Source organism: Bos javanicus, chromosome 10 (genome assembly GCF_032452875.1).
Source record: "Bos javanicus breed banteng chromosome 10, ARS-OSU_banteng_1.0, whole genome shotgun sequence".
Taxonomy (NCBI): domain Eukaryota; kingdom Metazoa; phylum Chordata; class Mammalia; order Artiodactyla; family Bovidae; genus Bos; species Bos javanicus.
The window spans coordinates 11481244-11504650 of record NC_083877.1 but is presented as its reverse complement, the minus strand read 5'-3'; the positions used below and the strand labels follow the sequence as shown (position 1 = coordinate 11504650).

The following is a 23407-nucleotide window of genomic DNA, read 5'->3' as shown; positions in this document are numbered from 1 at the left end:
GACATTACTTTGCCAACAAAGGTCCGTCTAGTCAAGGCTATGGTTTTTCCAGTGGTCATGTATGGATGTGAGAGTTGGACTGTGAAGAAAGCTGAGAGCTGAAGAATTGATGGTTTTGAACTGTGGTGTTGGAGAAGACTCTTGAGAGTCCCTTGGATGGCAAAGAGATCCAACCAGTCCATTCTAAAGGAGATCAGTCCTGGGTGTTCATTGGAGGACTGATGCTAAAGCTGAAACTCCAATACTTTGGCCACCTCATGCGAAGAGCTGACTCATTGGAAAAGACTCTGATGCTGGGAGGGACTGGGGGCAGGAGGAGAAGGGGATGACAGAGGAAGAGATGGCTGGATGGCATCACTGACTCGATGGACGTGAGTCTGAGTGAACTCCAGGAGTTGGTGATGGACAGGGAGGCCTGGCGTGCTGCGATTCATGGGGTCGCAAAGAGTCAGACACGACTGAGTGAACTGAACTGAACTGATATTTAACCTAAGGATTCAAATATTATTTTAGTTATATTGGACCCTTTCAAAAATTGCAATTATTCCAAAAACGTGACAGTTCTTAAATGTATAGACTGTTCTTACTGAGTGACAAGGCTTGACGGCGCAATCCCTTCTTCCACACTGGTTGATATCATTCCAGAAAGGACATGGCCTTTTCAGGTTTACCTGCAAAATAAAATTAGAGAAAAGTTATAAAAATAAGAATCTCAAGATTGTAACAGACAGATGTTGAATTATGATACTATAACCTGGTCATGTTATCAGTTGCAATTATTCTACTTCATCCATTTACCAGTTGTCAAGTTTCAGTGATGGTATAAACACGTAGCTGGTCTAAGCAAATTGGTAGACTTGGTCATAAAGACAAAATATGCTACTAAACAGTTCCTGAACAGATGGCAACTGGGAGCCAAAGTAGTTCATGTCATCACTGCTCAACTTACAGTCTTTTTTTTTTTTCAACTCGAAGCCTTTCAATGAAAGTAATAGCTAACAGACAATTGTGAACACAGAGTGTACTGCAGAGTCCAATGATCAGGTTTTCTATACTCTTTCAACAGATATCTCAAGATAAAACATCACAAGTTACTTGTTAAAATAATACTGGTCAGAATAAAGTCATGCTTCTTAAAAATACTTCTTTTTTTAAATTAATTGGAGCAAATCTGATGTTTTGGAATGTTATGAACAACTCATGACTTCGATAACAATATAATAGTTTCTGTTCAGACTTCAATTTAACCAGCTAGATTCCAACACTAGAGTTCAAAACTCAGTTTTTGAAATTAAAAGTATTCAATGGGTCATTTCAGAACCATATGGTTCATTCTTATGAACTGTGTTTTCCTAATATAGCCTTGCTCAATTTTAAATAATAAACACAATTTTGAAGGTCAGTGCTTCCTAAGAAAATGTAATTATCCATTTAAGCTTTAAGTATTCCTATACCACCCCACAAATTTTTAAATACCTTGTAATATCTAAAGTAGTCACTTTCCAGGAGTTTTTGAAGTCTTGGGAAAAGCCTGTAGTTATTAAATTTATCAATGGTTTCAACATCACAGGTACAATCATCCAAGTAACCACTAACCTGTTACAAAGAAAATGGAGTATTATATCTATTATATCAAAATATCATAGACGCAACAGAGTTTTTTCCTCACATGGTTATGATAAAAGAGCCCTTTACTCAACCAGCCCCTAGCCTCTTGCCTCCATATAATTTTCTGAGCTGGGAGATGGCCAGAATTGAGTAATGCTATTGCTCTTACTATATACGTATAGGAATGCAGTGGATACCATTTGTGGGGAGGGTGTACTGAGCTCAAAACGCTACACATATTCCCAAAGAGTTGGTTCCCTGCAGCCACTCAGTATCCCCACCCCACCCTCCAGACTGACCGGGGGTGGGCTTCTAATCCAAAACGAGTCATTGTCTCCACTCCAGGACCCTGGAATTGAGGCTAAGAAGGAGCGATGTCTCCCCATGTCACTAAAGAAGTAAACTCAGACCATGTTCCATCACGTGAACTGAGGAACACATAAGCCAGCTAGCTGGCAGAGAGAGGAGAGATTCTACAGAAGAATCAGAAGAAGCAGAAGTAGAAGATGGAGAACATATGCTAGCTGAATTCCCTAGAGTTTGCCTGCTCCCACTTCTACCATCTTTCCTGAAGGCATTACCACCCTTGAATTCTTTGAGACCCAGTATTCCTATAATTCAGTTGTCTCTGTCTTTCCTTTTAGTTTCCAACAGGATGTGTAGGTCACAGACAAGGTTGGTGAATGTAAGAAGTGATATTGAATTTATAAGTGAAACAATAATTTGTTTTAAGGATATAACAACCCTCAAATATTGGCCTTGATAAATTTTATAGATTTGAAATAATGCTAAAAATTACTTATCATCAGCAACACTGAGATGGCAAATTAACCCACAAAGCCAATCCTGATCTTCAAATGTTTAAAACCAATGTCCTAATTGTATTTAAGAAATCAAATTATTAAATCATATTATAATCATATGCAGTGGGAAAACATAATCAGACAATGTTATCAATTGTGAAGGTAAAATTCTGAGATATTTATTTGGGATTAGGCAAACGTCTAACAGAATTAATTAAGCATTGCCTTAAATAAGTAAAAAACACATTATGGCTTTTTAAGTAACTTAAAATTTTTTTTTAATATACAGCATGCTGCAGAAAAGAGATCCTTAGACTTTGGCCTGAATATCTGCATTATAAACTACTTTGGATTATATTTCTGGGAGATGTATTGCCAATAAAATAATAACTTAAAAGTCTATTGGTAAGGAATCAAATAAAGAATAATTCATTGAAATACTGAATTTAGGTGTTCTCCTTTTGGAATATGTAAAATCCTACACTATCTTTTAATTTTAAAACATCACAAAACAGTAAGGGAAATTTTCACCTAAGAAATAAGAATACTCGGAATGATGACAGCAATATTCAAGAGATAAGTTGTTTGTTTGTTTGCTTTTTATCCAATTTGCCTAGTCTTATTTGTTTTGGACTAAAGAATTCAGTTTCTAGAAATCTGAGCTGCATATTTTGTCACTGTAATAACTATTTTCATTTCATATGCAAATGTGTCCTTGTTTCCTGCTAAAAATTTTCTCAGTATACAATAATCTTACAATAATCTTAGAGTCCTAATTCTGGGTACCAACAAAACAAAAGTGCTCCTGTGAGTGTGTGTCTAAGTTGCTCAGTCGTGTCCAACTCTTTGTAGCTCCATGGACTGTAGACTGCCAGGCTCCTCTATCCATGGAATTCTCCAGGCAAGAATACTGGAGTGGGTTGCCATTCCCTTCTCCAGAGGATCTTCCGGACCCAGGGATTGAACCTGGGTCTCCTGCATTGCAGGCAGATTTTTTACCACCATGAAGGAAGCCCAAAGTGCTTCTAACATAGATGATTTGATTTTTCATGCCTCTTTCTTTTTGTGCTTTCAAGGCAAAACTTCTAAGAACATAAAATAAGCTACTGTTTCTCCCCTTGGATACAAATTATTACACAAAGAATAATAGGCCCAAAGGCTGCAAAGGCCAAAGGGACAGGGGACAGAGAGTCACATTAAATCACAGAAGAAAAAACACAAACAGACTGAAGAAGAAGGGTTTGACGCAATCCATTTCTCCCCCTGAGGAATTCATTTTTAAGGCAAAAAACTATCCTCCTCTCTTTTGGGAAGCTCCCCTAAGGTACCACTCACCCCGAGCTGGGTTAACTGTCTCTCCCAAGAGCTCCCACCACACTCCACATACTCCTACACAAGAATGACCTCACTGTACTGAATGTATCTATATTTCACTCCCTCTCACTAGAGTTAAGAACCCTGAGAGCAAATTCATGTTTGTTCATTTTTGTATGCCTGGGACTGAGCACTGTACTTCTAGAAAGCACACAGTAGATGCTCAACGATTTTTTTGGTTTGGATTGGTGAATAAATGAATGAAAGCTGTCCACTGTCACTCTGATTCACTGGAGCCCAGCACCGCGCTGCCTAATTGTAAGTAGGCACTTTCATGTCACCTATACTGGAGGTGAGTGCCCCAGGCCATGCCAGGTCAAAGGACAGAAGGCACGCACGGGAGAATGAAAGCAAGCAGCAAAGAAACAAATCTCTGGGTCCTATATTCTGCTGATCACATCCTAATTACAAAGAAAGTGATAAGAAGCTCCAAACCAGAAAGAAATACATGATACCTCCAAGGCAGACGTGGATTATAGCCTAGAGGCCACTGAGGAGAGAAAGCAGGACAATGGTCGATTTAGAAATCTTCTGCCCCTTACCTTAGATATTAAGTGGGAGGTATTATCAACTACAATTCAGCTCGAAGGGCAGCTAAGGAGGTAGAACAGGGGTGACAGGAGCTTCACTGGATGGAAGAGTCCAGCAAAGGAGAGGCAGGAAGATACTTGGAAATCCAAACCATCTGACTGTTCGGAGAAGCTTGCCAACAGGCAGCAGAACCTGATCCCTGGAAGGAAGTCTAGCAGGTATGATGCCAGACCCAGTTCTAGAAATTAAAGAACCATGTATGTTACCAGAACAGTCTCAGGAAAAGTCTAAGGTAGAATTCCAGTTAATGGACCCAGAGCAGAACCTTGAAAATGAAGCAGAGTCCTATTACCTAAACTAAGACCAAAAGATGGGTGCTGATATATAAGAAGGATGGCTTGGTGCTGTCCTTCAGAATGTGCTATGGGGGCATAAGTAACCACTATCATATCTCCCAAAGTGAAACAGAACTGTGGCCCTACCATAAGAATTTGAATTTTTTAAAAAAATGCACTCCCCCACCTGCTCCCACAACACACACAAGTGACTGATGAATGCCAAAATGTGCAGCTTGCTGCTCTGGGCTTCAGGTAATAATCAGCCTTGGCGGGGCAGGAGGCCAAATGAATAGGAAGCAATGGAAAGGCCCTTGCTGAGGGGTGGTAGCTATATGGACCGAAGTAGGCCTAACACTATTCAATCCTGGTCTTTTAAGAGTAGGGAAGCCTTTGAAGGCCTTACATTGCTTTCTTCCAAGCAACCCAGCAATCCCCTTCTCCCACCCTCGAGGGGAGGCAGTGTGTAACAACAGGGTTAGCAGGCAGGCTCTGGAGTTAGGCCTTCTAGGGTTGAGTCTCATCCCTGATACTTCTTAGTTGTTGACATTCCCCATGCTTTTCAACCTAATGGCTCAGCAGTAAAGAGTTCACCTGCAATGCAGGATACTCAGGAGACCAGGGTTTGATTCCCGGGTCAGGAAGATCCGCTGAAGGAGGAAATGGCAACCCATTCCAATTTTCTTGCCAGGACAATCCCATGGACAGAGGAGCCTGGCGAACTACAGTCCACGGGGTAGCAAAGAGTCGGACACAACTGAGTGACTAACACTTTCAATTTCCTATCTGAGTACAAAAATACTGAGGCAGTCAAAAAGTTTGTTGGAATTTTTCCATAAGAAACTATGGAAAAACCTGAATGAACTTTTTGGCGAACCCAACAGAATAGTAGCTCTCATCTCAAAGAGTTCATATCAGGATAAAATGACCTAGAGTAAAGCCCAGTAAATGCTGATCATTATTATTACCCTCAGTTCAGTTCAGTCACTCAGTCGTGTCTGACTCTTTGCGACCCTGTGAATTGCAGCATGCCAGGCCTCCCTGTCCATCACCAACTCCTGGAGTTCACTCAGACTCACATCCATCAAGTCAGTGATGCCATCCAGCCATCTCATCCTCTGTCGTCCCCTTTTCCTCCTGCCCCCAATCCCTCCCAGCATCAGAGCCCTTTCCAATGAGTCAACTCTTCGCATGAGGTGGCCAAAGTACTGGAGTTTCAGCTTTAGCATCATTCCTTCCAAAGAAATCCCAGAGCTGATCTCCTTCAGAATCAGACTGGTTGGATCTCCTTGCAGTCCAAGGGACTCTCAAGAGTCTTCTCCAACACCACAGTTCAAAACCATCAATTCTTCAGCACTCAGCCTTCTTCACAGTCCAACTCTCACATCCATACATGACCACTGGAAAAACCATAGCCTTGACTAGACGAACCTTTGTTGGCAAAGTAATGTCTCTGCTTTTGAATACGCTATCTAGGTTGGTCATAACTTTTCTTCCAAGGAGTAAGCGTCTTTTAATTTCATGGCTGCAGTCACCATCTGCAGTGATTTTGGAGCCCAAAAAATAAAGTCTGACACTGTTTCCACTGTTTCCCCATCTATTTCCCATGAAGTGATGGGACCGGATGCCATGATCTTCGTTTTCTGAATGTTGAACTTTAAGCCAACTTTTTCACTCTCCACTTTCACTTTCATCAAGAGGCTTTTGAGTTCCTCTTCACTTTCTGCCATAAGGGTGGTGTCATCTGCATATCTGAGGTTATTGATATTTCTCCCAGCAATCTTGATTCCAGCTTGTGTTTCCTCCAGCGCAGCGTTTCTCATGATGTACTCTGCATATAAGTTAAATAAGCAGGGTGACAATATACAGCCTTGATGAACTCCTTTTCCTATTTGGAACCAGTCTGTTCCATGTCCAGTTCTAACTGTTGCTTCCTGACCTGCATACAGATTTCTCAAGAGGCAGGTCAGGTGGTCTGGTATTCCCATCTCTTTCAGAATTTTCCACAGTTTATTGCTCTACCACTGCTTAAGTGTTTCCAGTGATAGGGATCTTAACTATTCCCCTAAAGCACCCTACAACATTGTTTTTTTAATGAACAAGATTTAAAAAAAAAAAAAAAAGCCAAGTTTGCAGTTAAAATTCTCCAAAAACTTTACATCTGTAGCCCACAGAACCCACAATCAAAAGTTAACTCCACTACTTTCTCCATTGACTCTGATTGGTTTGAACCAAATTCCAAAATATAAAAGGCAAGGGAAACGAAAATAACACTGGTCTGCTTGTTCTCAAGTTTTTGGATACAGGTATCCTTTACTTTGCAACAAAAGACAAAATAAAAAACACTATCAAAATAGTTTTTTTTCCTAAAGAGTTTTCTTGTGTCCTAAAAACTTCCAGTCCTACCATAGACTATTATTTTTTTTGCAAAGCACTGTAACAGTATACTCCTCATACTTGAATGAAACAGCTTTTAAAGTGCTCAAAATGTGCTTTACTTGGCAAAGAACTTTAGTTGCACTTAATGTTACTGAGTTTTGTGACCATTAAAACATACACACAAACACACACACATTCATTCGTTGACAGAGCAGACTGGAACAACTCTGTCAAAAGAAAGCGTAGACGCACCAAAAAGACTCTATCCTGGGTAGTAGGCAATTTTCTAAGGACATAAAACACTAAGAGCAATTTCTGCTTTAAAGTCTTGGTCTTGCTATAACTAGAATCATTGTTAAATGACCCAAAGCATAGCAACCAACATGAAACACACTTTGCCACATGCTTTGTTCAGAAAACGCTGGAATGCAGGTGGCATTCGGAGCCAATGACATCTCTCCAATATAACCTGTTTCAAAGATCCCTCTGATTAACTTTTAATCCTGGGCTTATTTCCACCCACCACCCAACATATTTTTAAGTGTCTTTTCCATTGTCCTGCCACTCTGACTAACACAAACTTTTTTAAATTGACCTGAACAAGACACCCAGACAGGGAAAATACATACACATAGAGTCTATCCACAATGCGTCCCAAGCAAGAAATAACCCACTTCTGACGTAGCCATTTTGGATTATCCAAACTATTCCCCTTTCATTAGGCTGATGGAGATTTACTGAATTCAAAGAAGTGGACCTGAGTGTTTATTAGCACTAACTATATTGAGTGACAAAACATTCTGAGTATAAAAGTTTACAAACACATTTCTAATTAATTTCCCTGAAAAAGGTGTCCATACTGCCTCCATACCTGGCTTCAATATCTCTTCTTGAGATGATTTCTTTAAAATGCATCCTGGGATTCTATGAATTGGGACTAATGTTCAGTTATATTCATTCTCTCTAATGGTGCATAATGAGAAAATAATTGTCGAAAAGAAATAAACTCTGAAAAATCTTCACTTACTTCAAGCCCATACCTGCTACAATACTATTTTAATTTAAAGGAAGGGTGAGTCCTTATTTACAGGATTTTTACACGAAACTGTTCATGTGTTAGACTTCACTGACTTGTATACCAAAAGGTTTAAAAAAAAGCCAATTTTCTGTGTAAGAAAAAAATTTTTTAACATTTTTTAACATAATGATACGAGTGGCAGTTACGAGGGGATGAGGAATGTACAAGGGAGACTCATAACTTCCAGACAACTGGTCACTAATTGTGGGCAACTAAACTGAAGCACTATTCTCAAAAGAACTTATAACATACAGTGAAAATGGTTTTACTAGGATGTGATATCAACTAACAGGCATATGCAATAACTAAGTTTAAAGATTCACTGGGGGGGGAAAATGCATTGGGAGCTATCAACCCATTTTTAATTAAGAATATATTTCAGCTAGTGTAGCATTCACATATTTGCTAAGCACCAATTATGCACCTCATGCGAAGAGTTGACTCATTGGAAAAGACCCTGATGCTGGGAGGGATTGGGGGCAGGAGGAGAAGGGGACGACAGAGGATGAGATGGCTGAATGGCATCACCGACTCGATGGACATGAGTTTGAGTGAACTCCGAGAGTTGGCGATGGACAAGGAGGCCTGGCGTGCTGCAATTCATGGGGTTGCAAAGACTCAGACACAACTGAAGGACTGAACTGAATTGAACTGAATTATGTATCAGTCTGTGTATTCTGGAGTGGCAAGAATTGATACTAAATTGTAATTTTCTAATTAACTTTTGATCTCTCAAAGTCTGTTCACATTAGGCCTCAATAAATGCCTGTTGAATTCAGTCCAATTATTTGTAGAGCTTTGCACATACTTCATTGGCTTTCTGAGGTCCAATAACTACATGCTGCTGCTAAGTTGCTTTAGTGTGTCCGATTCTCTGCAACCCTATGATTGTAGCCCGCCAGGTTCCTTCATCCACAGGATTCTCCAGGCAAGAATACTAGAGTGGGTGGCCATGCCCTCCTCCAGGGGATCTTCAACCCAGGGATCACCTGTGTCTCCTGCATTGCAGGAGGATTCTTTCACCCCTGAGCTACCACAGAAGCCCTAAATACATGCTGCCCTGGGTCAAATCAGAACCCTCATGTACAACAAGCCAGGCGCCCACGCAGCAGTGGTGAGGAGTGATGGTGTGGTAACTCAAGGCAGAAGTGGTAAGGACAGGCAACAGGAAGGAAGATAGGGTTACAACTAGCAACAAAAAAAAGAATCAGAAGGACTCTGTGGCCAATGCTAATAGAACCAGAGAAGATTTGAACTTTTATTGCCAAACCTTAGGTGAAAATTTGCTTTTTTAGTTTCCAGCATGGACAGAGGAGCCTGGTAGGCTGCAGTCCATGGGGTCGCAAAGGTCGGACAGGACTGAGCGACTTCACTTTCCCTTTTCACTTTCATGCATTGGAGAAGGAAATGGCAACCCACTCCAGTGTATTGCCTGGAGAATCCCAGGGACGGCGGAGCCTGGTGGGCTGCTGTCTATGGGGTCACACAGAGTCGGACACGACTGAAGCGACTTAACAGCAGCAGCAATATTTATTAACTAAAACAAAAAAAGAATACTGAGGATCCCCGCCTCTCCTCAAGCCCCAAAGAACATGATTTACTAAACTGTGAGCTCTTCAGGGTGAGAATTATGCCACTGTATTTCTGTATTACAAATTCTCAGATCAATTTACGTTGTGTTTATAAATGTTTGCTGAATGGATCATTTGCGCCTTCCCTTTTCTTTCTCCACTTTTAAAATTTTATCTCTCCTTCTGATTTGGTCGATACATAGATGTCAATATGTTTGTCTCCATTTTTCTCTTCATGTTTATTTGTTACCATCCTCTTCCTCCTCTTCTCACCCCCATCCCTTCCATTACGGAAGGTTCCATAACCATAACGGAACTAAGTAAGTTAACAGTAAAATCTACTTAAAAGGAACAATTTGGATACCCATCCCTCAATGTTGTATAAAATGTCGTTTTTATCAACAGAAATCAACCAAAAGGTGACTTTTAATGACATTAAAATATCACATCTCGTGGATGCCAAAAACCTGTACGTTTCTTTAAATATTTTGCTCAAGGAATCCACATGTCTTACTAACCGAAGGAAATAATTATAATAAGCTTGTAATCAAACTTGTACACTGAGGACCGGTCTCCCAATTGGGACCAGCAATACGGATGCCGCGGTTAAAGAGTTCCACTACACTCAGGAAAAGGAAAGGACACAGGGCAACCGCGGCCCCAAAGACACCAGGCAGTTGAGCTTAAGACACTGAAAAGCCACACGAAGCCATCTGAGGGCAGCCCCCTTCAAAAGTCTGTCCTGACCAGAAAGGGTGGAGAAGGGACCCAGCAGAGGCACAGCCCACGCTGTTTCAAGCCAAATTGGAAGTTAAAAAGACCCAGGTTCGGTGAAAATAACAAACTGTGTGTGTGTGTGTGTTCTGTGAAAATAATAAATAGTGTGTGCACAAACCAACTAGGTAGAAACAGACAACGGTGTACCCATACCTCTCGCCCCAAGCCTGATCAGAAGCGCGGGAGGGCGCCCTGACATCGGTTCAGGGTCTTCGGGTGGGGGACCTGCTCACACCAACCCAGGAGAGCTGCAGAGGACCCAGCCCCGGCCAGGGAGCAAAAGCACAAGGGGCTTCTCCCGGAAGGGTGGAGAAATAAAGACACACTTCCCGCGCCCCACCTGCCCGGGCGCGCGGGGCGCAGCGCAAGGCGCAGCCAGGGGTCCCGGGACCTGCAGCCCCGCCGCGCATACCCCTTACCTGGCAGAAGCACCTCTGCGCCGCCGTCTCTGAGGGCTGCTGCTCGCCGTGGCCCAAGCCCAGCAACCCCACGGCGACCCAGAAGCCGATCAGGAAGCCCCAGCGGCGGCCCATAGCCGCTCCAGCCGCTTGTCGTGCCGCGCCTCGGAATCCCCAGCGCTCGCGAGCAGGCCGTGCGTCCGCAGATGAAGCCCGCGCGGGCCAGCCCCCGGCCGCGCCCCACCTCCCGGCCGCCTCCCAGGCCCGCCCTCGTCTCTTCTTCCTCTCAGAAGCCGCCACCTCTCGCTGCAGCCTGCGGACGTGCCGGGGCGCCCGCGCGGGCCGCCCGGGACCTGAGGCCCGCTTCCTCCCCGCGCGTGTGGCTGACGCACCAACCCTCTTCCCGACTCCGCCTAGCCCGGAGAGCCGCGCCCGCCCCCGCCCCGAGTCCCCTGAACGCCCCGGGCTTGTGTACTCGACCAGGCTGCCGCCACCAGCCCCGCGCGGGAGTCGAGATCCTCCCAGCTCCGCGAGCCCGAGCCAAAGCCGGAGGGGTCTGTGTCTCCCGGCAGGGCCCCGCCCTAGCCTCCTCATTCCTGGCCAATCCTTCCGTATCTCAATGCGAGGAAATCAAACCGTGAATTACGTGTCCACGGTGGCCCTGGCTGAGTCATAAAGCTGAAAAGGATACTTGTGATCATCAATACCAGGGCTACGTATGTTGATTTTCTAGTAGTCACATCAAAAGAGCAAAAAGAAGCAGGTGAAATTAATTTTAATAATAGATTTATTGAAACCAATATATGCAAAATATTTCAAAAAAAATCAATATTCAACGATTCATAATATATTTTACATTTTTAACTTTGAAACCTGTCATGTATTTTATACAAACTAGCCACATTTCATAGTCAAGTGTGGACCGAGGTGGGAGATCACTCTATTTTATAAGAGGAAACAGGCCCAGAGAGGTGAGGGGATATGACCTAGGCCTGGCAGCTGGCGTGAGACAGCCAGGTCTTCTGAGATCAGCCCCGGGACTGGTCCGTCAGCTTTTTTTGTTTGTTTCTTAAAGGATATACTTTTCAAGGTGAAACTGGAAAGCTCTCCAATGTCTTACACATTGCATTAAAAGTTAAAATATTTCCGTTTATTTTTTGGTAAACCATTTTTTGTTTTTTCTTAAGAAGTCATCACTTATTGACTTAACTCTAGAGTATGGTAGACCTAAAATAGGTTTTATACTCCTATTTTTCTAACTGAGAAAAATAGGCATAAAATTTATATACATTATTAAAAATCACTTAGTGTGATAGAGGTGAGACTCATGCCCTCTGCTCTGTCCATCGATGCCAGTGAACATGTAATTAAAAAGTCACCAGTCATCTGATACCCTGGTGGACCAGAGTAGCTCTGATCCTAGTATTTATAACATGCTGCTGCTAAGTCGCTTCAGTCGTGTCCGACTCTGTGCGACCCCATAGACGGCAGCCCACCAGGCTCCCCGTCCCTGGGATTCTCCAGGCAAGAACACTGGAGCGGGTTGCCATTTCCTTCTCCAATGCATGAAAGTGAAAAGTGAAAGTGAAGTCGCTCAGTCGTGTCCGACTCTTTGAGACCCCATGGACTGCAGCCTACCAGGCTCCACCGTCCATGGGATTTTCCAGGCAAGAGTACTGGAGTGGGGTGCCATTTCCTTCTCTTCTACAACATGCATGTTAATACAATCACTCTCTTTTTACCTGGAAAGTTGTCTTTTCATTATACTGTGTATGGGTTCTCATATCCCTCTAGGGACAGACCTAACTCATTAGATCCCTTATTATGGGTCTTCTTGGTTTCCTTTTCACCTGGTTCCAATGTCTAAATTAATTTCCATTCAATAAACTTACACTCTGCCAGAATGAGCCTGACATCAGAGATACAGAGATGTATGAAAACCAGTCCCTGCACGTGGATGGACACCCCATGGACTTTAGCATGTCATCTTTTATGACAGTTTTCCTTTATGTCTCTATTACTGAATTGTGATCTCTTTTAACTCCCTAAACAGGGATTATGCCTGTGACTCCCGAAAATATTTGCATGCACTTGTAAAAATGAATGAATATATTTCATATGGCTAGAGTATTAACAGGCTTCGCCGGTGGCTCAAACAGTAAAGAATCTGCCTGCAATGCAAGAGACCCGGGTTCGATCTCTGGGTCAGGAAGATCCTCTGGAGAAGGGAATGGCAACCCACTCCAGTATTCTTGCCTGGAGAATTCCATGGACAAAGGAGCCTGGCAGTCTACAGTCCATGGGGTTGAAAGGAGTTACACACGATTGAGCGACTTTCATTTTCAGAGCATTAATGTCTGAAGATTAAGCTATCAAAATGAGAGACACCATATGAAAAAGGGGAAACTAAATAAACCCTAAAATTTCAGAAAGAAGCAATCTCAACATGAATCAGCTCTGAATTTCATGCTGATGTAATAGCCCGAAATTTGGAAGAGTTTAAAAACATCAATATTCCCATGAAAAAGGCTCTATTCCATGACTTAAAACTCTTGCCCAGAACAGATTTCTAGCAAACATATCAGAAGCAATCACCATTTAAGATAATCTTTTTTACTTTATTGTCTGCCCCCGGCCTGCCTTATTGAAGTATAATTGACAAATAAAATTGTAAGATAATTAAAGAGTATATCTTGGTGATTTGACATACATAGACATTGTGAAAGGATTTCCGCCATCAAGTTAACACATTTATCATCTTACATATTTATCCTTCTTCCCTCCCTTGGTGAGAGTATTTAAGTTCAACTCAGAAAATATCAGTGATACATTACAGTGTTATCGACTATGGCTGCCGTGTTACACAGTAGATCCCCTGACTTTATTCATCTTATAGCTAAAAGAATGAACCCTTTTACCAACCTCTTCCTGCTTTCCCCACCCTCTTGTCCCTGCCAACCACTTTTATACTCTCTGTTTCTATGAGTTTGACCTATTATTATTCTACATATGAGTGATGCCATGCGGTACTTGTCTTTGTCTAGTTATTTCACTTAACACAAAACTCTCAAGGCCCATGCATGTTGCAGCAAATGGCAGGATTTCCTTTCTCATGCGAAATAATAGTCTGCTGTATATGTATACCACATCTTCTTTATTCATTTATCCATTGGCAGACACTTAGGTTGTTTCCATACTTTGGCAATTGTGAATAATGCTGGGTGAATGTGGAAGTACAAATATCCAGGGAATCCCCTACTTGCCCAGTGGTTAAGACACTGTGCTTCCAATGCAGGGGGCACGGGTTTGAGTCCTGATTGGGAAAGTAAGATCCTACATGCTGTGTGGTGTCAAAAAACAAACAAAAAGAAGTATAGATATCCAGGTATAAACCCAGAAGTGAGATTGCTGGATCTTACTTTATTGTCTTGATAATTATAATTATTCCTTCCACATTTGTAAGGGATTTTAGATTGTATAAAGGTTTTTACATATTTGAATGTTTTATACATATTACAACTATTACTGACATTTCCCTGGGAATTCTTCGGGTTGGTCCTTTGTGTGAGCTCACTTCTTCAACTCTGCCTGCTCTGGCATCATCTCGTCTACGTTAAGGCCCATGAAATAACCGATTAGTCATCAAATAACTATTTAAGGAGCATCCACAGGGTACATAGTTCAACCTTGGATTTCTGAAAGTCCAGCCTCTCATTTATTATAACTTCACTAAACAGTATCCAATGTTTTAGAGATGAACAAGGTCACCACCTTGTTATTCTAATACTAGCAATCATAACAATAACATGACTTAGATTTAATGTACACAGCATTTCTTGATGGAATTCTGATTACTCTGCAAATAACAGCTATTATTATTTTTTTAATGACCAAAGCAGGAAATGGCTTGAGGCCAGTTTCTCAAAATGGGACATGGAGATTTTTGTGAGAAGCTTCTAGCTACATAAAATAATTTCTGACATTGAATAGACCAGAAGGAAATGATTAAGGGAAAAAATGTGGTCAAGGAAAAAGATTGTGATGACACACAAGAGGAAGAAAGGCTAAGTAAACACCTAAAAGGTTTGTGCTGATATTTGGTTAGATCTATTTATGTAATATTTACTGAATGTGTGTGCACATGCCTTATCAGTAGACTTTCTGTTGAGCTGCTTCAGATCATCTGAGTTGGAGAGTTGTTTTGCTCAGTTGCTAAGTCACATCTCTTTGTCAGCCCATGGACTGTGGCCTGCCAGGCTCCTCTGTTCATGGGACTTCTCAGACAAGAATACTGGAGTGGCTTGCCATTTCCTTCTTCAGAGGATCTTCCTGACCTAGTGATCAAATCTGCATTGGCAGGCAGATTCTTTACCACTGAGCCACCAGGGAAGCCCAGTTTGGGGAGAGCTGCCATCTAAGTTCTGTCATCATCTTCTTTACCTTGGGTTTCTGAAAGAGCAAACTATATATAGTAACTGACTTCACTTCTTAATTTCCCATTCACACTTTTGCCCATTGTGTGCCAGCTCCACCTTCCTACTCCTCTTTACCTGACTTTCTTATCACCAAATCCAATTACCATTTTTCATTGAAATCATAACAGCTTCATTGCTTTGACAAAGCTGATTCCTTCTTCCTTAGATTCAATTTTCTATGTGGTAAACACTCCAGATCCTCCTTATAGTCGTCTGATGTTATGCAACTGTCTCCTTCATGGGCTGTCCCTGAGCCCTCCTTTAAGATGTGAGTCTTCCCCAGGATTCTATCCTTTCTTCAGTGCTTTTGTTTATCTATACTCTACCTTGGAGAAACTTGCCCAATCTCATGATTTTAAATATTTCCTTTATGCTAATAACTCCCAAATCTGTTTTTCCAGTTCAGATCTCTCCCTTAAGCTTCTATGGAACACAGCCATCTGGTTTTCTCACATTTGTTTACATTACCACGTACATATATAGACAGCAAGAAATCAGGAATCAGTCTCAGTTTCCCCCTCTCTTTCATCTCCCATGATCTACTGATCAATCAAATCCCACGTTCTGTCATCAGTTTATTCCCTCCTCACCATCCTTATGACCTAGGACTAGTTTCAGCCCTGACTGTTGCTCACCTGATTTATTACAATATTTCCTTAACTGATCACCCAGCTTCTAGGCTTGTACTCTCAAAAAACAGTCTTCCCTGCTAATCTGATTTCTCAAAAATGTAAATTACATCTCTGTCTAAAATCTGCATGCTCTTGATCTGGTGCTTCTGAAGAATTAAATTCAAGATTCGCAGCACAACATTTAAGGTCCCCACTATTTCTCCAGCTTCATCTCCAACACCTCTCTGCCTTATAGCTAGTGAACTGCTATTATCCCCATAGAGACCTTGCTGGGCTTCCCAGGTGGTGCTGGTGGTAAAGAATCTGCCTGCCAATGCAGGAGACATAAGGCATTGGGTTTGAGCCCTGGGTTGGGAAGATCTCCTGGAGGAGGAAGTGGCAACCCACTCCAATATTCTTGTCTGGAGAATAGACAGAGGAGACTGGCGGGCTACAGTCCATAGGGTTGCAATGAGTCAGACATAACTGAAGAGACTTAGCACGCATGCACAGAGAGCTTGTATCCAGATGCCACATCTTTGCTCCCCCTATTTCCACCCCTGAAATGTTTTCTCCCCTGTCCCAACACCCATCAACTTAATACACCTGGCTAATTCCTTTAAGGGGCTTCCCTTGTGGCCCAGCTGGTAAAGAATCTGCCTGGAATGCGAGAGACCTAGGTTTGATCCCTGGGTTGGGAAGATTCCCTGGAGAAGGGAAAGGCTACCCACTCCAGTATTCTGGCCTGGAGAAATCCATGGACTATACAGTCGGGCACGACTGACCAACTTTCACTTTCACTTTCAACTGCTTTAAGATTCAGCTCAGGCAGCTGCTACCTCCAGGAAATCCCCCCAACCCCTCGTTTATGGTTGTATAGATTCCTCTTCTTTGGTCTCATAAGAGCATATAATTGTGCCTACCACATGGAATTAAATATAACTTATGTATAGGTTTTCCACATTCAACAGGCAAACAGGGAACTTGCCTTTGGTAGTCTCAGTTTTTCCAGCACTCAGCATTATGTTTGTGCTTCACAAGATGACCTCTGAGTGAGTTAGTCAACTTACAAATTAACTAACGAACGTAAAAAGATACGAGCAGCATGAGATGTCACAGGGCAGTGTATGATTACAATCCAAACAACCACTTAGAAACAAATCGATCATTTTGGGCAGAAGTAATTTTGGATCAGGGAGAGGACAGAGCAGAATTGGAATTGACAATAGAAAATTAACAAAAGGTATGGATGTGGGAAAACTGATGACAGTAGAATCTCAACTACTAATTGATTCATTAGAAAAAATAAAAGAACGTTATCTAAAATTCATTTAGAAAACATTTCAAGATCAGGACTCTCCAGTCAAGAAACAAGGGTGGCTACAAACCCAGGGACTGTAGACTCAGCATGATTCCAAACACAGAGGAAATTCTAAAATGAAAAAGTGTAGATTAAGTGAAATCCCTCCATGCTGAATGTTAAAACCCCTCCCCCACCTTCAGCAGACCACCTGTAATGCTCAGTTTCAAAACTGCAGACCTTATACACTTCTTTCCACTCACCTCATCACTCCTGATCCTTTTCTCTTCCATTCTAGAAGGCGACTGGAGTCCCTGGTGGTCCAGTAATTAAGAATCTGTCTTCCAAAGCATGGGATCAAAGCATAGGGTTTGATCCCTAGTAGGGTAACTAGCAGGCTGAGACAAACAGCTTGTGTACCCCAGTGAAGACCCAGAACAGCCTAAAAAAAGAAAAAGAAAAGGGGATTGGAGAATTTTCTAGGAATAAACAATGGCATCAAAAACAACAAAACAGCTGGTCCGCTCCACTCACACTACTGTTTTTTTTTTTTTTTTACTTTAGTGCCTCACTCATTCTATGATCAGAAAATTAAAGCTCACCAGATTAAAGAACGCCTCCAAAGTAAAATAGACCAAAATAAATAGGAAAAAGGGAACTTTGAAGAAACACGGAGAGAAGAAAGGAAGACAATCAAAAAGCTATACCAGAATCATCAAAGTCATAAGAACGGGATTACATTAAAAAGAACAAGCAGGGAACAAGGAAGAGTTCTTGGAAACCAAATATATGGTAGCTAAAATAAGAAGTTTCGATAGAAACACCAGAAGAAATGTTGATGAAATCTTCTAGATAGTGAAATAAAAAGACAAAGATGTAGAAATAGATAAGAAGAGATGGGGGAAAAATAGAGACTTCGTTCAAGGAGAAGAGTCTGACTAATAAGAGTACCATGAAGGGAGAACATACAAACAGAGGAGATAATCTTAGAAGTAATTCAATAAAATAACCAAAATGGAAGAATGGCTATCTAGATTCACTGGACACATTGAATACCCAGTGGATAGAAAATTCTCCTAACAGAGACAAAAAGTTCAGAAAGAAAAAAGAAATCCTGGTTTCTGACAAAAGACTGAGACTCAGCAAGGCACTGCAGAAGCCCTGGAAGATACAGGACAATGGAGCAAGGCCTTCAACATTCTGAGAATTTTATAGCCAGTTACAATGTTAATTAAGTAGCAGAGCAGAATTAAGATATTGTTAGAGAGGAAGGATAATGTACATTTTTACTCCTTTGTCATAAAATCACTGAGAGGATATGATCCAACCAAAAAAAGGAAAAAGCCAAAAATGAGGAGACCTGGGTATCAGGAAAGAGAAGATAGTACACAAGAGAAGAGTTAGGGAAGTTCTAGAAGAGAGTTATGCAGCATCCCTACAGAGCCCAGATTAGAGCAAGAAGACAGTGGCCTCCAGGAGGGGTTTCTCCAGGAAAATCAGGACAGGAGGGATACTTGATGTGCCTTTCTGAAAAACACTAGAGAAAAAGTGATTAAACCCCCCCCCCCAAAAAAAAAACCCAACTAAACACTTTTTAAAATGAGGCAGCTTTTAATCACAGGAAGTTCAAAACAGTTTTACAATAAACCTAATATAACTATAGCATATTGTTTGTCCTGGGTGGCCTCACAATAAGACAAATACTGGATAGCAATTTAACCAAAACTTGTGTATATTGTATATGAGAGGTGGAGGTAGGGAAAGAGGGAATCTGGAATAATACAAAGGTGCTGAGTCTTTACCTTATTAGGAAGTCAAAAGATAAATCCTAAAATTGATCTAACAAGAAATAACAGCATAAGCATATTACTTAAAAATGTGGTGGTAACCCACCTCCCCCCTCAAAAAAAGGAATTAAAGGATGGATCTCAGGGGTAGAAAAGGATGGGGGAATGGACTCTTTTTCAATCTAAGCCTCATAATACTTAAAAAATTTTTATGTATTCAGTTCAGTTCAGTTCAGTTCAGTCGCTCAGTCGTGTCTGACTCTTCGTGACCCCATGAATCGCAGCACGCCAGGCCTCCCTGTCCATCACCATCTCCCGGAGTTCACTCAGACTCACGTCCATCGAGTCAGTGATGCCATCCAGCCATCTCATCCTCTGTCATCCCCTTCTCCTCCTGCCCCCAATCCCCTCCCAGCATCAGAGTGTTTTCCAATGAGTCAACTCTTCGCATGAGGTGGCCAAAGTACTGGAGTTTCAGCTTCAGCATCATTCCCTCCAAAGAAATCCCAGGGCTGATCTCCTTCAGAATGGACTGGTTGGATTACCTTGATCAAAAAGGGTATTTCCCACAAGTCTAGGAATTCAAACTTCTTGTTCTACCTCAACATTTTACTGGTCAACCATAGATGCATTCAATTAAGTGCATTCTGATAAGTATTTCAGGGTAGATACTTGAAGTGGCAAATTTCTAAAAATTCTAGTGTTGTAGCTGGTGTGTGAACAAGAAAAAGTAGTTGCCACCTGCCTATCTGGTACTGTTTCCCGATTTCTCTCTAGAAAAATATTAGTTCTTATTGTATTAGTTATCCTTCACCGTGTGGCTTAAAACAACAAACATCTTCAGTTTTTGTAGGCACTGTTACTTGCCCATCTGGTACTGTTTCCCAATTTCTCTCTAGAAAAATATTAGTTTTTATCATGTTAGTTGTCCATCACCATGTAACAAATGATCACAAAACTTAGTGGCTTAAACACAACAAACACATTATCTTCAGTTTTTTGGGTCAGCAGTTCAGGAACAGTTGAACTGGGGTGCATGACTTATTTCTCATGATATTGCAATCAAGCCGAGAGCTTCAGTCATCTGAAGGCTTGCCTAGGCCTGGAGGCTCTGCTTCCAAGATGGCTAACTCACATGGCTATTGGCAGAAGGTCTCAGTTCCTTGATGGCTCTTCCTTTCCATGTGAGTCTCTCCACAGGTCTGCTGATGTGTCTTCTTAGCATGATGGATGGCTTCCCTCAGAGGGAGTGATTCAAGTCAGAGTACGGAGGAAGCCCGAATGCCTTTTAAGGCCTAGCCTCAATGGCTGTGTACCATCACTTTCACTTCATTCAATTTGTCCGAAACATGTTGCTAGACCCAGGGGAAGGAAATTAGGCTCCACTTCTTGAAGTGGGAAGTATCAAAGCATTTGTGTACATATTTTAAAACCACAACACCTATCAATGCTACATTAGGTTAGGAGACTATCTGTAAATGATCTATTGAGGATCTAAATACAGCTCATCACTGTTCATTATGAAATCACTTTTAATGATCCTTTCCTCAATAACTAAGATATGGCCTAACTTCTCACCTCACTTCTTCTCTGCTCTGCAGTATTTTAAGTGCCTTGAGAACTGATGACATTTCTTAGTGTTTTTGTATCCCTGTATATCTATCACAGTGTTTAACATATTCACAAATTTATTCAATAGTATATATATGTATGTATGTGTGTATAGATGCTTTCAAATTGTGGTGCTGGAAAAGTCTCTTGAGATTGCAAGGAGATTAAACCAGTCAATCCTAAAGGAAATCAACCCTAAATATTCATCGGAAGGACTTATGCTAAAGCTGAGGCTTCAATACTTTGGCCACCAGATGTGAAGACCTGACTCATTGGGAAACACCCTGATGCTGGGAAATAGTAAAGGCAAAAGGAGAAGGGTGTGACAGAGGATGAGATGGTTAGATAGCATCACCAACTCAATGGATATCAATCTGAGCAAACTCTGGGAGATAGTGGAAGACAAAGGATACACAGTCCCTATGCACGTGTGTGTGTGTGTGTGTGTGTGTGTGTATAAAACCATCTTCTGAGGATACAATAATGAACAAGAAATAGTCATAGTTCTTGTTCTCTTAGAATTTATAGTCTCCTCGGGAAAAAGACACATTTAATTGCATTTAAATATTTGAGCACACTTCTGAATGTACACTTACCAATTAAGTTACATTTTCTGATGGACAGGGATACAGTCTTAGAGGTGTATATAAAAAAGGAACAGGACTGTTCTGTTGTAGGCATAGAGAAAATAGATAGGAAGTTCAGCTGAAGGGGAATTTTGCCAGATGGGTGAACAAGAGTCAAAGGAGTGTAAAATATGGGTGTATGTTGAACTAACACACCAGTACTTATAAATATTTATTGAATTGAATCAAACTGAGGTGCCTTTTTTCTTCTTTGCCTCTTCTTCTCTTCTTTACTTCTTGATGTCAGAGGTGAAATACTCTGGTATGGACAGACTAGTTAGACCAGAATAATTGCACCTGAGTGGGAGAAGGGACTAACCCTGCTCAGTCCACCTTCCTTGTTTATTGTCTAACTGCAATTTCCAGTTATATTTGGAAAAAACCAGAATAGAATATTCACACAATGTCCGTAAGATTTTTTCCCAGTAAATTCGAAGACATCTTTTATATTTTCTAATATTTTAATTTCCTAACAAAATTTTTGGTAGTTAAATTTACTTCAATTTGAACTTCATATGCATACATAGGATATACCTATTGAAATTCAAACATCAGAGCCGCTGGATGAGATGACAGCAAATGGAGTCGGGAATGCGACTGATTCTGTTGAAACAACTACAAATTCTCTCCAGGAATAATGCTGAGAAGAGGTACAGCAATGTGGATCTGTACCACAAAATTTGAGGTCATTACTACTCTTAAATAATTTAAAATAACACTATTGAATACTTGGGGCTTCCCTGGTGGCTCAGTGGTAAAGATTCTGCCTGCTAGTGCAGGAGATGCAAGAGACATGGGTTTGATCCCAGAGTTTGGAAAAGCCCCTGGAGGAGGAAATGGAAACCCATACAGTATTCTTGCCAGAGTAAGATACGATTGAGCATGCACACATGTATTAATAGCTTATAGGCACACTGTTATTTAATACTCATGACATCCCTATGAGATAGGTAAAACATTATACTCATTTTACCGAGATTTTTGAAAGATTCATTTGTCCAAAAGCACAGAAATCTTATAGACAGTTCTATCAGGTTTCACATTCCTTACTCAGTCTACTTCATCATCTTTATCTTGTGCCCCTCATCTCCACAACCCATCCCTTCCGGTCTCATTGGCCTTCTCTCTGTTCCAAGAAATGAGCCAAGCCCCTTTCACCTCCAAAATCACTGCAGATGGTGACTGCAGCCATGAAATGAAAAGACGCTTACTCCTTGGAAGGAAAGTTATGACCAACCTAGATAGCATATTCAAAAGCAGAGACATTTCTTTGCCAACAAAGGTCCGTCTAGTCAAGGCTATGGTTTTTCCAGTGGTCATGTGTGGATGTGAGAGTTGGACTGTGAAGAAGGCTGAGCGCTGAAGAATTGATGCTTTTGAACTGTGGTGTTGGAGAAGACTCTTGAGAGTTCCTTGGACTGCAAGGAGATCCAACGAGTCCATTCTAAAGGAGATCAGCCTGGGTGTTCTTTGGAAGGAATGATGCTAAAGCTGAAACTCCAGTACTTTGGCCACCTCATGCGAAGAGTTGACTCATTGGAAAAGACTCTGATGCTGGGAGGGATTGGGGGCAGGAGGAAAAGGGGACGACAGAGGGTGAGATGGCTCTGTCATCGGTGGATGGCATCACCGACTCGATGGACATGAGTTTGAGTGAACTCAGGGAGATGGTGATGGACAGGGAGGCCTGGCGTGCTGCGATTCATGGGGTTGCAAAGAGTCAGACACGACTGAGCGACTGAACTGAACTGAACAGCATTTATTACACTTTGAAATCTTTTTTTTTTTTTAATCTTCCTACCAGATCAAATCCTTAGTACTTCATTCACTGAATGAAGAAATAAATCAATAGCTTACTCCTTCTGTACCTGGAGATCCTAGATAGTATTGTGTTATACCAACAGGTATACACCGAAAAGCCATAAGCGCTACTTAGAGAAATATGTATATTCTCTATTTTACTCTCATATTAATTTATTACATTTCTTTAGTGGTTCCAGGACAGGATGACTTAAAAACACCAAGGCTTCTCAGGGGACAGCGCCCTGCTCTACCCAGGCCGACCAGCAGGGGACGGTGTAGGTGGAGGTCTCCTTCCGCGGGCTCCGGCGCCCTAGACGCAGAAGTTGGAGAAGTGCAGTGA

The 23407-nt window shown here is 41.7% G+C and overlaps 1 protein-coding gene across 2 annotated transcripts in view; it reads right to left on the bottom strand.

The window, feature by feature from the left end:
- Positions 1–11251, bottom strand: part of ERO1A (endoplasmic reticulum oxidoreductase 1 alpha) — a 50479-nt gene extending 39228 nt beyond the window's left edge. For both annotated transcript variants that reach the window (XM_061430077.1, XM_061430078.1), the window contains exons 1-3: positions 10876–11251; positions 1477–1596; positions 588–671 (exon numbers count right to left, since the gene is read on the bottom strand). In XM_061430077.1, coding sequence (XP_061286061.1) covers positions 588–671; positions 1477–1596; positions 10876–10989 — 318 coding nt within the window. In that variant the 5' untranslated portion in view covers positions 10990–11251. The remainder of the gene's footprint in view (positions 1–587; positions 672–1476; positions 1597–10875) is intronic.
- Positions 11252–23407: the final 12156 nt, after the last annotated feature.